Source organism: Salvelinus alpinus, chromosome 30, assembly GCF_045679555.1.
Source record: "Salvelinus alpinus chromosome 30, SLU_Salpinus.1, whole genome shotgun sequence".
In the NCBI taxonomy this organism is placed as follows: domain Eukaryota; kingdom Metazoa; phylum Chordata; class Actinopteri; order Salmoniformes; family Salmonidae; genus Salvelinus; species Salvelinus alpinus.
The window spans coordinates 28,009,421-28,024,642 of record NC_092115.1 but is presented as its reverse complement, the minus strand read 5'-3'; the positions used below and the strand labels follow the sequence as shown (position 1 = coordinate 28,024,642).

The 15,222-nt window shown below is 42.6% G+C and overlaps 1 protein-coding gene and 1 non-coding gene across 5 annotated transcripts in view; one reads left to right on the top strand and one right to left on the bottom strand.

Annotated features, from left to right (window-relative positions):
- The window catches only part of LOC139559703 (collagen alpha-1(XV) chain-like), a 58,338-nt gene that overhangs the window by 17,595 nt on the left and 25,521 nt on the right, over nt 1-15,222 (top strand). For 3 of the 4 annotated variants that reach the window (XM_071375925.1, XM_071375924.1, XM_071375923.1), the window contains exons 1-4: nt 6,629-7,262; nt 10,849-11,405; nt 13,119-13,193; nt 13,555-13,647. In XM_071375925.1, coding sequence (XP_071232026.1) covers nt 6,944-7,262; nt 10,849-11,405; nt 13,119-13,193; nt 13,555-13,647 — 1,044 coding nt within the window. In that variant the 5' untranslated portion in view covers nt 6,629-6,943. Of the gene's footprint in view, nt 1-6,628; nt 7,263-10,848; nt 11,406-13,118; nt 13,194-13,554; nt 13,648-15,222 lie in introns of those variants that run through there. The other variant, XM_071375927.1, reaches the window with a different exon arrangement.
- Nucleotides 9,852-9,904, bottom strand: LOC139560697 (U7 small nuclear RNA). Its single transcript, XR_011672035.1, has one exon. It is a non-coding gene; the product is annotated as a U7 small nuclear RNA (small nuclear RNA).

Below are 15,222 nucleotides of genomic sequence, written 5' to 3'. Positions count from 1 at the left end.
CCTTGCCATATACATTTTGAAACCACACTATGAATTTTATCCCAAATGCCGGAAGGGGGAAACATGGGAATCATTGAACTCCAAAAATTCAGCCGCAGCAATACAGTGCATTTGGAAAATATTCAGACCCTTTGACTACGTCACAGCCTTATTCTAAAATTGATTAAATTGTTGTTTTTTCTTCAATCTACACACAATAACCCACAATGACAAAGCAAAAATAGGTTTTTAGACATTTTTGAAAATTTACAACAAAAAACTGAAATATCACAATTACATAAGTATTCAGACCCTTTACTCAGTACTTTGTTGAAGCACCTTTGGCAGCGACTACAGGCTTGAGTCTTCTTGGGTATGAAGCTACAAGCTTTGCACACCTGTATTTTGGGAATACTCCCATTCTTCTCTGCAGATTCTCTCAAGCACTGTCACGCTGAGTAGGGAGCGTCGCTACACAGCTATTTTCAGGTCTCTCCAGAGATGTTCAATTGGGTTCATGTCCAGGCTCTGGCTGGGCCACTCAAGGACCCGAATCCCGAAGCCCCTCCTGCATTGTCTTGGCTGTGTGCTTATGGTAGTAGTCCTGTTGGAAGGTGAACCTTCGCCCCAGTCTGAGGTTCTGAGAGCTCTGGAGCAGGTTTTCATCAAGAATCTCTCTGTACTTTGCTCCATTCATCTTTCCCTCGATCCTGACTAGTCTCCCAGTCCCTACCACTGAAAAACATCCCCACAGCTTGATGCTGCCACCACCCTGCTTCACCATGGGGATGGTGCGAGGTTTCCTCCAGAAGTGACGCTTGGCATTCAAGCCAAGAATCTTGTTTGTCATGGTCTGAGAGTCCTTAAGTGCCTTTTGGCAAACTCCAAGCGGGCTGTCTTTTACTGAGGAGTGGCTTCTGTCTAGCCACTCTACCATAAAGGCTTGATTGGTGGAGGGCTGCAGAGATGGTTGTCCATCTGGAAGGTTTTCCCATCTCCACAGAGGAACTCTGGAGCTCTGTCAGAGTGACCATTGGGTTCTTGGTCACCTCCCTGACCAAGGCCCTTTTCCCCCGATTGCCCAGTTTGGCCGGGCGGCCAGCACTAGGAAGAGTCTTGTTGGTTCCAAATGTCTTCCATTTAAGAATGATGGAGGCCACTGTGTTCTTGGGGACCTACAATGCTGCAGAAATGTTTTGGTACCCTTCCCCAGATCTGTGCCTTGACACAATCATGTCTCTGAGCTCTACGGACAATTCCTTCGACATCATGGCTTGGTCTTTGCTCTGACATGCACTGTCAACTGTGGGACCTTATGTAGACAGGTGTGTGCCTTTCCAAATCACATCCAATCAATTGAATTTACCACAGTACTTCAATCAAGTTGTAGAAAAATCTCAAGAATGATAAATGGAAACAGGATGTACCTGAGCTCAATTTTGAGTCTCATAGCAAAGGGTTTGAATACTTATGTAAATAAGGTATCTGTTGTTTTTTATACATTTGCAAAAATTACTCCATCGGGGCCTTGAGATGCAGAAGGCTTGATTTGGTTAGATACTGTACGTTTTATAACTTGAGATTAACCTTTCACGAGCCTCTACCCCGGGTCCGGGATCACCCCCCACCCCCCCCCACACACTGATTAGCATAGCTAGCATAGCTTCACAAGTAGATAGTAGCATCTAAATATCATTAAATCACAAGTCCAAGACACCAGATGAAAGATACAGATCTTGTGAATAAAGCCACCATTTCAGATTTTTAAAATGTTTTACAGGGAAGACACAATATGTAAATCTATTAGCTAAACACGTTAGCAAAATACACAATTTCTTTGTCCACCATTTTTTCTCTCCACCAGTAGCTATCACCAATTCGGCTAAACTAAGATATTGATAGCCAATAACCAATAAAAAACCTCATCAGATGACAGTCTGATAACATATTTATGGTATAGGATAGGTTTTGTTAGAAAAAAGTGCATATTTCAGGTAGAAATCACAGTTTACAATTGCACCGACCATCACAACTCGACTAGAATTACTATAGAGAGCAACGTGTATGACCAATTTACTCATCATAAAACATTTCATAAGAATAGACAAAGCATAGCAATGGAAAGACCCAGATCTTGTGATTTCAGACAATATTTCAGATTTTCTAAGCGTTTTACAGCGAAAACACAATAAATCGATAAGTTAGCATACCACATGTGCAAACGTTACCAGAGCATCGATTCAAGCCAAAGAGAGCTATAACGTAATCATCGCCAAAATATATTAATTTTTTCACTAACCTTCTCAGAATTCTTCCGATGACACTCCTGTAACATCATTTTACAACATACATATAGAGTTTGTTCGAAAATGTGCATATTTAGCCATACAAAACCGTGGTTATACAATGAAAATACTAGCAAATCAAGCCTCAAAATGTCGGACGTCATCTTTCAGAGTGATCTAGTTTAATCGAAAGCTAATCATATACTTGACTAAAAAATACAGGGTTGACAGGAATCGAAAGACAAATTAGTTCTTAATGCAACCGCTGATTTACATTTCTAAAATTATCCTTACTGTGCAATACAGGGTTCGCCAAGTGAAGCGATAACAAACAAAATGGCGGATTATGCGTTTAAAATATTTCGACAGAACAACGATTTATCATATTAAATATTTCTTACTATGAGGTGATTTTCCATCAGATTCTTGGGCAATGTATCCTTTCTTGGGTCTAATCTTCTTTTGGTCGATAGATGTCCTCTGTCCTTCGAAATGTCCACTAACATCGACCGAGACCCCGAAACGTGACCAAAGCTTCAAAGTGCACGACAAAGAAATTCCTCAAAATCGCACTAAACGGATATAAATTGCTATAAAACGGTTCAAATTAACTACATTATGATGTTAACAACTATAACGAGTAAAAACATGACTGGAGAAATTTTACTGGCTAAACAACCATTTGGAAGGAGGCAAGTCCGATGTCCATCTTGCGTAAGACGCGCGAAGGGAAAGGACGGTACTTCCACGTTTTGTTGTTTTATAGTGGCTCTGATTGTGCAATCGACTCCATTCAAAGCGTGATGACGTACTGACACCCAGAGGAAGACGTAGGCAGTGTCGGTTTCTCCATAGCATTTACAGGCACCTTAAAACCGACCCCAGATCAGGGGTCAAAATTTCTGAAATCTGACTCCCTGTCAGGAAAAGTGCTGTAGAAGTAGTTCTGTACCACTCAGAGACAAAATTCCAACGGCTATAGAAACTAGAAAGTGTTTTCTATCCAATAATAACAATAATATGCATATTGTACGATCAAGAATTGAGCACGAGGCAGTTTAATTTGGAGACCAAAAAATGCTAATGCGGAACAGCACCCCCTATAGTTGCAAGAAGTTGAATTTATCTTTGATCTTCACTGTGTTTTGGAGCGATTGAGATACTTTGTCTAGATAAAGTAGAACATCGTCTGTGTATAATGAGATGAATTAATTAGTAGATTCTAGGTAAATTGGTGTTATTCCTTCGATTGAAAAATTGCCTGTGCCAGGGGTTCCATGGATAATAAAAATAGCAAAGGCGAAATTTGATTGCCCTGTCTGCTGCTTCTAGTGATTCTAAACGGAGCAGATATTGTCTGTTATAACTATGGCTGAGGGATTGACATAGAGTATTTTAATCATAGTAATGGAGCCAATTCCCATATGTTCCAAGACAGACCAAAATATTTTTTTGCATCGAGAAATAATACAGCCCAAGGAGCTGTTGTTTCTGATGAAGCATCTAAGATATGTAATAGTCAACGGAGTTTATCCGAGGATACATTTTTTTAACAAACCCGCTTTGGTCTGTGTGGACCAATTTGGGTAAGTCTCGAGACGGGACAACAACATTTAGGAAAACAGTTTCATATCTGTGTTTATCAGTGAGAACACTGGTTGTCATCCTTACCTTTTTTAAATGAAAGTTACATTAGTACTGTATTCACATCTCTCCCACATGAACCTTTGTGAACGGCTGTGTTAATAATTTCGAGCACTAGTGGACCTAATTGATTCCAACATTTTAAATAGACCTCAGGAGGAATATTGTCCCTTTATTCATGCTATCCAATGCCCTTTTGAGTTCATTGAGGGAGATTTGAGCTCCCAGTGAGGTGGCTTCTTCTGTTGAGAGAAGAGGAGTTCTTAATTATTTTAGAAAGCCCCCCCACCCTACATTTTTATTAAGCATTTCAGTGTTCCATGCTATGTAAAATAAAGAAGATGGTATGTGCAAGAAATGAAGTCTATAATCAAAATCTTCACAATATTTCATTATGGCCTCCCTGGGAGATAAATTCAATAGCCTGTCCTAAATTTTTCTGGAAATGAAAAAAAAAAAATACATTGTGTAGTTGTCCATATGGGACTGGCCATATCTCAGTACCAGTAGCAAAAAGTAGTTTCCAACTTATATTGCCATATTTTGCCCATTTGATGAATTCAATGCGCTGTAGCCCCACAAGGAATGTGGGGCTATGTGTATCATGGTGCCGGAGAATATGTCTGATGTTTTACGTGCTCCTAACCAACTGTTCTGATGTTCGTTTTTTTGCGTTGTTGTAACTTATTTTTTTACGTATTTTGTACATAATGTTGCTGCTACCGTCTCTTATGACCGAAAATAACTTCCAGACATCAGAACAGTGATAACTCACCACGAACTGGCGGAAGCTTTTATTTCCTTTAACGAGTCTGACGAACCCGACGTGAAGGACATACTGCTTTCCCTGGAACAGGCCCAAATCCCCGTCATTTGCGTGAAGAGAAGCTGGAGAAAAAGAGGGCGGTCAGGCTGGCTTCTGAGAATTTGTAGGCGATCTAATAAACCTCCACTGCCTTCTGTTCTACTAGATAAAGTGCAATCATTGGAAAATAAAATCGACAACCTACAAGGAAGATTAAAGTACCAACCGGACATTAAAAACTGTAATAACTTATGCTTCACGGAGTCGTGGCTGAACGACAACATTATCAACATACAGGTGGCTGGTTATATGCTCTATCGCCAGGATAGAACAGCGGCATCTGGTAAGACAAGGGGGGGTCGGACTATGTATATTTGTAAACAACCGCTGGTGTACGATATCTAAGGAAGTCTTAAGGTTTTGCTCGCCTGAGGTAGAGTATCTCATGATAAGCTGTAGACCACACTATCTACCTAGCGAGTTTTCATCTGTATTTTTAGTATCTATCTACATACCACCACAGACCTATGCTGGAACTAAGACCGCACTCAATGAGCTGTATTCCGCCATAAGCAAACAGGAAAATGCTCATCCAGAGGCGGCGCTCCTAGTGGCTGGGGACTTTAATGCAGGGAAACTTAAATCCATTTTACCAAATTTCTATCAGCATGTTAAATGTGCAACCAGAGGGAAAAAACTCTAGACCTCCTTTACTCCATACACAGAAACACGTACAAAGCTCTCCCTCGCCCTCCATTTGGCAAATCTGACCATAATTCTATCCTCCTGATTCCTGCTTACAAGCAAAAACTAAAGCAGGAAGCACCAGTGACTCGGTCAATAAAAAAGTGGTCTGTTTTGCTAGCACAGACTGGAATACGTTCCGGGATTCTTCCGATGGCATTGAGGAGCCAGCTCTTTGTGTTGTGTGGTATTGAGAACCGCCATTTTCCCACAGGTGAATTGTGGACAGACAGATTATGCTATTTGCTGGAGTGAAATGGATCTGCACATTTTTTCTTGTCATACAATGAACATCCCACACCTTAATATGATGTTTGCAATTGACAATTTTAGAAAACAAGTTTGTTAATTCTTAGTAATTTTGCAAAAGAAAGTGGCGGTAAGGCCACGCGATTCAATGTATGCCATTTTTAAAGGGGTGCTGCAGCACCCTCAGCACCCCAACTTCCTATGTGTATTGTTACACCTATAGTTCTATTCAGCTTTTTCATGGACATGAATGCAACTGACTAAGGGTAGGTAATATGTCAAATGTACAAACCGTTAATGTTACATTTAATTGTGTTCCTTTGTGGTGCCCTTTTTACAGCATTCTTCTGAGGTCTTGTAGTCCTAACTCTTGTCCCGGGGGAATGGAACATGTGTGCAGTGCTCACCATGTCCTTCAGGGCTAGGAATTGCCAGGGACCTCACGATACGATATTACGATATTATCACAATACTTAGGTCCCGGTATGATATATATTGCGATTCTCACGATTCTATATGTATTGTGATTCGATACTGCGATTATATTGCCATTTGATGCTCCAAACATATTGCTCACTTTATGTCTGCTGCAGAAACACATAAGCGAGCCATAATAAAGAATAATTTTGATAAGTCATGGAAATAAAGGTGCTGAAAACATGTTGGCTTACTTTTTTTAAAGAAAATGGAGAACATACTACAGTATAAAAAATACCAGAGCTAATGTCACGGTGCCCCTATTTGTTTTTTTTTACTGACAACTGTTTGTTTAGTAAGCAACGACTGTTGATGGCCAGCTCCTACATTTAAGCTGTTGATGATAATGGTATACAGAGGGGGATGGCATTACTGAAGGGGGCTGTGGCTTACGGCTGGCACTTACATCCTCTTAACACACCCACCCACTGTGATGGGAGCCAGAGTGAAGTGAGCCAGACGTGGTGTAGAGCTGCTGCTCTTGCTGTGCTGCCTGTGAAATACCTAAGTCTGCATGGTGCTGAGGGGGTCTGGAACAGGGGTCACCGCTAATCACAGAGCAGAGCAGAACAGAGAGAGAGAGAGCGCGCAGTTAGAAGCAGGTGAGAGAGCAGATAGAAGCAGGGAAGAGAGAGAAAGAGCAGATAGAAGCAGGGAAGAGAGAGAGCAGATAGACGCAGGGAAGAGAGTGGAGCATGAGCTGTGAACATACTGGAGAACATCTTAAGTTTTTAGTCGGTAGTTGGAGCATCAGGACAGGATGGCTGTCCTGCGTCTGTGCAGTCTGCTGCTGCTGCTGCTCATGGCTCCTGTTCATGGCCAATGGTGGAGTGTGCTCTGGGGGAAGGCACAGGAGATGATCACACAGCCTCCCACCACCGAGGTCCTCACCACCACCAAGGTATTTTGGACAATGGAAGGGACAGAGGTGGGCCAGGTGGGAACCCAGACAGAGGTGTACACTACTGCACCTGTTCAGAGTACACCTCTACAGAGCACACAGGAGCCTGCAGGTGCTGGAACAACAGAGATCAAGCCCAAGGCTAAGAAAAGACCTCTGAAAATGTGGAAAAGTGGTGGTGAGTTATTCTGTGCTGTGCAGGAGTCGAGGAACACCTGGAGTGTGCTGGGTGAAGTCGTTTTTTCAGTTTCATTTCCGTTTGGGATTCTGTCCAAAAAAGTAGTCTTTATGTTGTGTTTAAATAACAAACACTTCTGCTACTGGTTCTACACTTGGCTTGCACGTTCAATGAAATAGAACCAATGCTCTGTGAGTTCTCAGTCATCGACTTAGCATAATGCTCTAAAAACTTCCCCTGAAAGAATCTAAAGACCCTGACAATGTGGCAGCTGTGGAGCTGTAGACTCGTGGTGGTTCATTATTTTTGTTAAAGTAGTCTCAAGCTGATGCTTGTAGTGGGATCATGACAGGGATTAGGAAGTGTGTTCCCTCACAGCCTGCTCAAGATTACTGAGCGTGGCTAAGCGTTTTTAACTTGTCTAATTGAGGCTGTGCATTGTTGAGGGGAGCAGGTTTCCTGCTAGCTCCTTGGTTTCCAAATTTAAATCCCAATCACATGATATTAAAATAATAGGATTAGGGCCAGGAGCCTTCCTGGAACCTGAGGAAATTAGGGTCTGAGGAGTGTGAGAATTGTTTCAGAGCCTGGCTGGGCTGAATTGTGGGGTGAGAGAGAGTGGGGGACGGACGGACGGATGGCTGAGATATGGGAGGGAGGACTGATATCAAGAGGCTGGAGATGAGAGGAGCAATACAACTTTTTCAGAATTGAAATGGATGGTGCACCGGTTAGTCTTGCCTGATTAGAATAATTCAGTACATAGACTCCAAGAAAATCACTGGACAAAGAGAACAAAGTTGTGTCCACATTCTGTAAACTCTCTCAGAATAAAATGTGCTGTTAACTTTTGTAGTAAACCATGAGTTTCATGAGGGCTCTCCTGTCTATTCCTCTGTCTGAGCTATACTGTAGATGTTACACTCTGACAGCTTCTCTCCACAATGTGCCTGTCCAAGGAGGATGTCGATCTGTCGATCCAGCTTGGATTATAGCCGGCCATAAACAGTAACTCACTCTCCCAGACATCCACTCAGTATGACAACCTACTTACAGAACTTTAGACAGTTCACACCATTCACCTGTACGTTATTAGCATTACTGTGTTGATATGCTAAAACAGGCATGGTCCTCATTGAGGACATCAGATGTATGTTTGGATATATTCCTACCAAACTGTTTTACGTGAACTTCTGATAGATCTTTCTCTGATCCCACTAATAGATTGGCTTGGTTGTGGCAGTGTGGGTTGTGTGACTCAGTCAGTGTTTGTGTGAGGCTGCATGTTGTGGGAGGCATTAGTTCCGAGTGGAGGATGTTCAAACACTACCACCCTCCTCCCTAATTGGCATGTCTTTTTCCACTTTGCTAATTTGCTGAATTACAGACCCAATCAGAGACCATGTCTAGTCTGTGGGCAGAGAGGCCCACGGATGTGTAGAGGAGGGTTAATACTTGACAAGACTGAGGCGAAACCAATGGCCAAGAGGTTACCACGGTGGAATGTTGGGGTGATAGTGTTCGCCAAGGGAGATGAACAGCATGTGGGGGAGAATGGAGAGAATGTGATCTACCGGTATCTTTCTCCGCTAAGCCCTCTCTCTACACCACGATGATAGGCCCCTCAACCCCAATTAAAGTCTTTACGGCAAGTGTCTGTAGGTTATGTTGGGGAGCATTATGGTCTGAACAGGGGGGGGGGGGGGGAATTGTGCAATGAGCCATAGGTGAACGTTTGACTCGTTAAGGGGTCGTTAGGCTCAGTGATGAGGATAGATGGATTTGGGAGACCCTGGCCACATGGGTTATTGTAGAATGAGATATTATTCCTATACTGTGCTTGCGCTCTTTGGTATGGTTTCCGGGATACAGGTTAAGCCTAGACCTGTACTACCCACATTAAAAAATAGTATACTTTGGTAAAATACTATAGTATTCACTGTAGGGTTTTTGCGGAATTTAGTGTTTTTGCGGACTAAAGTCTGCAAAAACACTACAGTTTATTCTGTAGTATTTACTGTAGTATACTGTAGTGTTTACAGTTAACTATAGTTAAAATACTGCTGTAAAAGAAAACTACAGTATATAGTTTGAAGTATACTGTAGTATTTCTTCAGACTGTACAATACTGTAGTATTTACTGTAGTTTTTGTTTTATTATCACATAGAAGTGGAGGCTTTCTCCTTCAGGACACCTCCTGGAGAAATACTGAAAGAGCACATTTGCCATAACCTGTATGTAGGTAGGTAGGTACGTAGGTAGGACTGGGATCTGAACAGATGGTGCAGCGCTTCTGCTCTTTTCTATAACCTGTAGGGAACACAATATAATATATATTATTATAATATGGTCTATACTTGGCATATAGGTTTCTCACTGATGGGTGGCTCAAATTGTTTTATGAGGGAGGGGAATGGGCAGGGTATAGTAATTACTATTGTAATTAAAGTAGTATTTTTGTGGATTTAAGTATTCTGTAGTATTTACTGTAGTGTTTTTGTGGACTATACTATACTGTAGTATTTACTGTAGTGTTTTTGCAGAATGTAGTATTTTCTGTAGTATTGTATTATCTTTGACATAGAAGTGGAGGCTTTCTCCTTTAGGAAACCTACAGGAGAAATACTAAAAGAGCACATTTTCCATAACCTGTAAGTAGGTAGGGAACACAATATATGGTCTATACTTGGCATGTAGGTTTCTCACTTATGGGTGGCACAAATTGTGATATGGGGAGGGGAATGCAAATTAAATACTGTAGTATTTACTATAGTTAAAAAAGGTGTTTTTGTGGACTGTAGTGTTTTTGCAGACATTACTGTAGTATTTACTAGTGTTTTTTTGTGGCTAATACTGTAGTATTTACTATGGCATTCTACAGTATACTACAACATTCTATAGTCTGTACTACACATGATCGAGGTGTAAAAAGCATGTTCAATTTAGAATTTCCATTGAAAGTACTTTTTAGTCCAGGACTAGGCTTAATCTGTGTCTGGAAAAGCCTATCTTTGTGTTCAATGCATACAACCATGCAATAGTGATTGTGATGATGCCCAGGGACCGATCAAGGTCAGGTGACAGCACATACATGTATGATATTATCTGCTAATTGACACTGGAGGAGGAGTTCCATAAAGGTTCCAGTGACTGAGGTTCTGACTGCAGTGGTGAAATGACGTAACTTGATGACGTACAGTATGGTGACATATCTTGATGAGAGCATTGGATGTTATTGTGATTTTGAGTTATGCTGATAATGGAAATGGTACTGATATCTATAGTAATACTGAGCCATCTATTATATTTACATGTTAGTCATTTAGCAGACGCTCTTATCCAGAGTGACTTACAGGAGAAATTAGTGTTAAGTGCCTTGCTCAACGGCCCATCAACAGATTTTTCAGTCAGCTCGGGGACTTGAACCAGCGACCTTTTGGTTACTGGCACAACGCGAACCAGCCCCAATGCTCTTAACTGCTAGGCTAACTGCCACAGAGTTTTCTATACAGCTTTAGGCTCACGCACGTGATTCTATTCATTGTTTTGATTTCATGATTCTGTTGCGTTTCCTCCTGCTTACAGAGCTTGGCTCTACAGGCCACCTAGACCTGACTGAGTTGATCGGAGTGCCGCTCCCTCCCTCTATCTCCTATATCACCGGCTATGAGGGCTTCCGGCCGGCCTACAACTTCGGTCCCGGCGCCAACATCGGACGCCTCACCAAGACCTTCATGCCCGACCCTTTCTTCAGGGACTTTGCCATCATCGTCACCATCAGGCCCAGCAGCAACCAGGGAGGAGTGCTGTTCGCCATCACTGATGCCCAACAGAGGGTGGTGCAGCTGGGGCTGGCACTGACAGCCGTGGAGGATCAGACTCAGAGGATTCAGCTGTACTACACCGAGGGGGGCCAGGGGTCCTCACACAGCCAGCAGGTGGTGTCTTTCAAGGTGCCTGATATGACCAAAAAGTGGACGATATTCACTCTGTCGGTGCAGGACCAGGAAGTGTGCCTCTATATGGACTGTGATGACTTCCAAGCAGAGACCTTCCACAGGAGCAGCCGCCAGCTCAGCTTTGAGCCCAGCTCAGGCATCTTTGTGGGCAACGCTGGAGGGACCGGCCTGGAGAAGTTTGTGGTAAGTCGGTGGTTGCTTCTGATCATTTTACAGTACCATGTCACTGAGTTTGTGTGCTGGGTTTGGGTGGGTTGGGCTCTCTTGCTCTCTGTCTCTCTCTCTGTGTTTAATTCTTTGCACAAATGACTTGCACTGTGTGGATTGTGAGTCCTACTCTGTTTGCCCAGTCTGTGTTAGCATGAACATTACTCAATTAACATGATAAAAGACTCAATGGTCATCTGTGTTAAATTAGTCTTAACCGCTGTACTAAAAGCTCCACAGCTGGGACATCTTCCCGTTCGCTGTGCACCACTTGTCTAGCATACAATATCGGATTTCAACAAGAACGTTTAGCTATATCATATATAGTGATTCATGTATGAATGTGTTCGTTCATGGATTATAGTCACTTGATCACAGTTTCTCAGAATCAGCTCATATAACTCCAGTCCAAACATCCTGAAATTTGGCAGCCATCGATAGTCTGTGTCCTGATGGGAGGTCCTGGCAGTTTCTCAGAGAGGAAGGGAGAGATCAACTTTGTTTAATAAACAGACCCGTGGTCAGCTCTGCTCAGCTCAAGTCCTCACATTCATGTGGCCTGTGATGTCTGTTCCAGTTTTTGCTTCTCTGAGAAGAGAAACGGTGAGGTTCAGTAACAGAGGAATTAAGGGGGTGATAGTAGTGTCTGGTCTAGTCAAAACAATATCTCCCAGCTACCAAACATTGACTGTCATCTAGTGTAGTTATGGAGAGTGAGACCATTGAGATATTTCATATTGATTATCTATGAAGAGAGAACTATTCAGCTGGTTCAATATAACCAATGAAAATATTCTTATTAATAGTTTTGTTGGGTGTCAGAGCAAGAGCAAAACTTCCCCTAAAGCCCGCTTCTATTAGGTCAAACACTGAGCTATTTACTTTATGTTCGTATTCTTCTTTTATTATTTCTTATTGTTCCATTGTTGAAAAGGAACCTGCAAGTGAGCATTTCTTTTTGGACGGTGTATACCATTTGTACCCTGTACATGATATGACTAATAAAAACTTGATGATGAAGTGAATGGGACTTTCTCCATGTCCCTAAATGAACCACCCGGCAACGTTTTTTATTAGTATGCTTCTGTGCCTTGAGAGTTCTGACGGTAGTGGTGTGTGTTTGGGAAAGTGGTTTCCATGGCCACAGCAGCAAAGTGGGCAGCTTTACCTTTTGTTGTTGTGAGGCAATTTGGTGCTGGACTGGCGAGGGGCCTGAGAGGGCCAAGAGGGGTAAACTACAGTCAGTCAGAGCCAGAGAGGGAGGGGGAGAGAGAAATTAGGTGAGAAAGAAGGCGGTAGAATAAGGGGGTCCCACAGTTAATCACAGAGCCAAAAGAACACTGTGGTCTGTCATGCTGGGCAATACTACTGGGTTAAACTCTATGTGAAGAGATAGCTCTGGCCCATCAAAACCAGCCAGGACAATAAAGCTACGAGTTTTGTTCTGATGCAGCCTTGATTAATTTCACACTCTCCATCTTTGGTCTTGTGTTCTGTCGGTCTTTGTCTCTCTATGCAGTCTTATGATTTTACAGTAGTAAATGTCGTAGGTTGCTGTGTTCCATACTGACTGACTGTGGGGCCAGTATTTTACATCCCACTGATCCCAGATCAGAATCTCTCTCTAAGTTAGCTATATCAGCACAATAACGCCTTATCACATATCTCTCTTTCTCTCCTTCTGTACAGGGCTCTATCCAGCAGCTGGTGATCAAATCAGACCCCAGGGCAGCAGAGGAGCAGTGTGAGGAAGATGATCCCTATGTGAGTGTCTACACACCACACATTCAGTTCTATTGATATGTATCCATAGCCTTGAGCTCCTGACATTCGAGAGGCCTCACCAGCACAAATTATTGACTAACGTGTTGAGTGTTTGGCTGGCAGGACTTTTATCCATGGCTTGACTTTGCATATGGATGGCTCCCCCTAGTGTTCAAAATAATGAATACTGGTTCTCACGCACATCCATTTGAATGTACATAGCTGACACTACTCTCGCCTTTCTTCGCCTAAATTATGTGAATTAAGAGTTCTCTCTAGTTAGGGAAATTCTACTTCTAGGTCACTGGTGTCAATATCATGTTTAGATAGAGAGATGGTGGTGATGTCTTCTGTATTCCAGGCTTCTGGGGATGGGAGTGGGGCCGAAACGATGGACGACCGTGAAACAGAGAGTGAGCTGATGAACATGAAACGAAGAAAGGAAACAGCAAGGGTGAGCATGGGGTGTGAGAGGCTGTCAACGGACACTGGATGAGCAGAGGTGAGAGAAAGAACAGCCACCCGCTCAACTAAGATTGGCTTGGACAAGGAACGTCGCTGTCTGAGCAACACTTTGACAGACTTAAATTGGAAGTATTTACATAAGCCTTGACATGCAGTGGAACATCTGTCTGTTTTATCAGTTTCAATTTGTACTGGTACAAAACACAAGTACGTAATAGTGAACACTTGGGGCATATATTCCAGTAGGGAGATTCAGTTCCTATCCAGTAACTAGCCTGCTAAGTCTAGGAGTCCTAAGCCTTGTTACATGTCTAACCTGAATGAATGCATTCATTTGAGGACCGTGTTGAATGCACATCACTGCATGGAAAGGCACGTTTACGGGTCGAACACTCCAGTGCACAATTAAAGTTGGAGGAATCTTGCCAGTACTCTGCTTGATTTTTATATTTGTTTTACTTTCATTCATCTTTGCATTTCGATTGTGGTGCTTACATTTGTGTAAACAGGTAAGCACCAGATTAAGGAAATATGAGCAAGCCTATTCAAGGATAAACGAAATAAATCAGATACAGTACTGAGAGTCATCCAGTTTTGCCCAGGGCGAGCATCCATTGTGGTTACTGTAGGGCTATAGTGTTGAGGATAGAAGGGATCTAGGTTGCTTTGACGAAAACTCCCCATATATGATCCGTGTGGTGTGGCTCGCCAAGTAACTCTGGTCCCTCTCCAAGTTCTTGACAGGGCAGTGAGCGCCCAAACTGGTTTGCCGTTTTGCAGGCCATCCTCATCAGGTCAACATTAACTCCTGTCCAAATATCTCATCCTCTGCAAGCACTCGACTGTGCATCTAGAAGAAAAAACTATGAAAACAATAATACACAGTAAACAAATATCAGTCTCAAGTCATGCATATTGAACCAAAATATAAACGCAGCATGCAACAATTTCAAAGATTGGGCTCCCGAGTGGCGCAGCGGTCTAAGGCACTGCATCTCAGTGCAAGAGGCGTCACTAAAGTCCCTGGTTCGAATCCAGGCTGGATTCGGCACACAATTGGCCCAGCATTGTCTGGGTTTGGAGGTTCTGGGCTGGCGTGGTAACACATGGTCTGTGGTTGTGAGGCCGGGTTGGACTTAGTGCCAAATTCTCTAAAACGACGTTGGAGGCAGCTTCTGGTAGCGAAATTATCATTTGATGCTCTGGTGGACATTCCTGCAGTCAGCAGGCCATTGCATGCTCCCTCAACTTGAGACATTTGGCATTGTGTTGTGACAAAACTGCACATTTAGAGTGGCCTTTCATTGTCCCCAGCTCAAGGTGCACCTGTATAATGATCATGCTGTATAATCAGCTTCTTGATATGCCACACCTGTCAGGTGGATGGATTCTCTTGGCAAAAGATAAATGCTCACTAACAGGGATGTAAACAGATTTGTGAACAATATTTGAGAGAAATAAGCTTTTTGTGCGTATGTAACATTTCTGGGATTTTTTATTTCAGCTCATGAAACACGGGACCGAAACTTTATATTTTTCTTCAGTGTAATTCAAGCCTGAACTT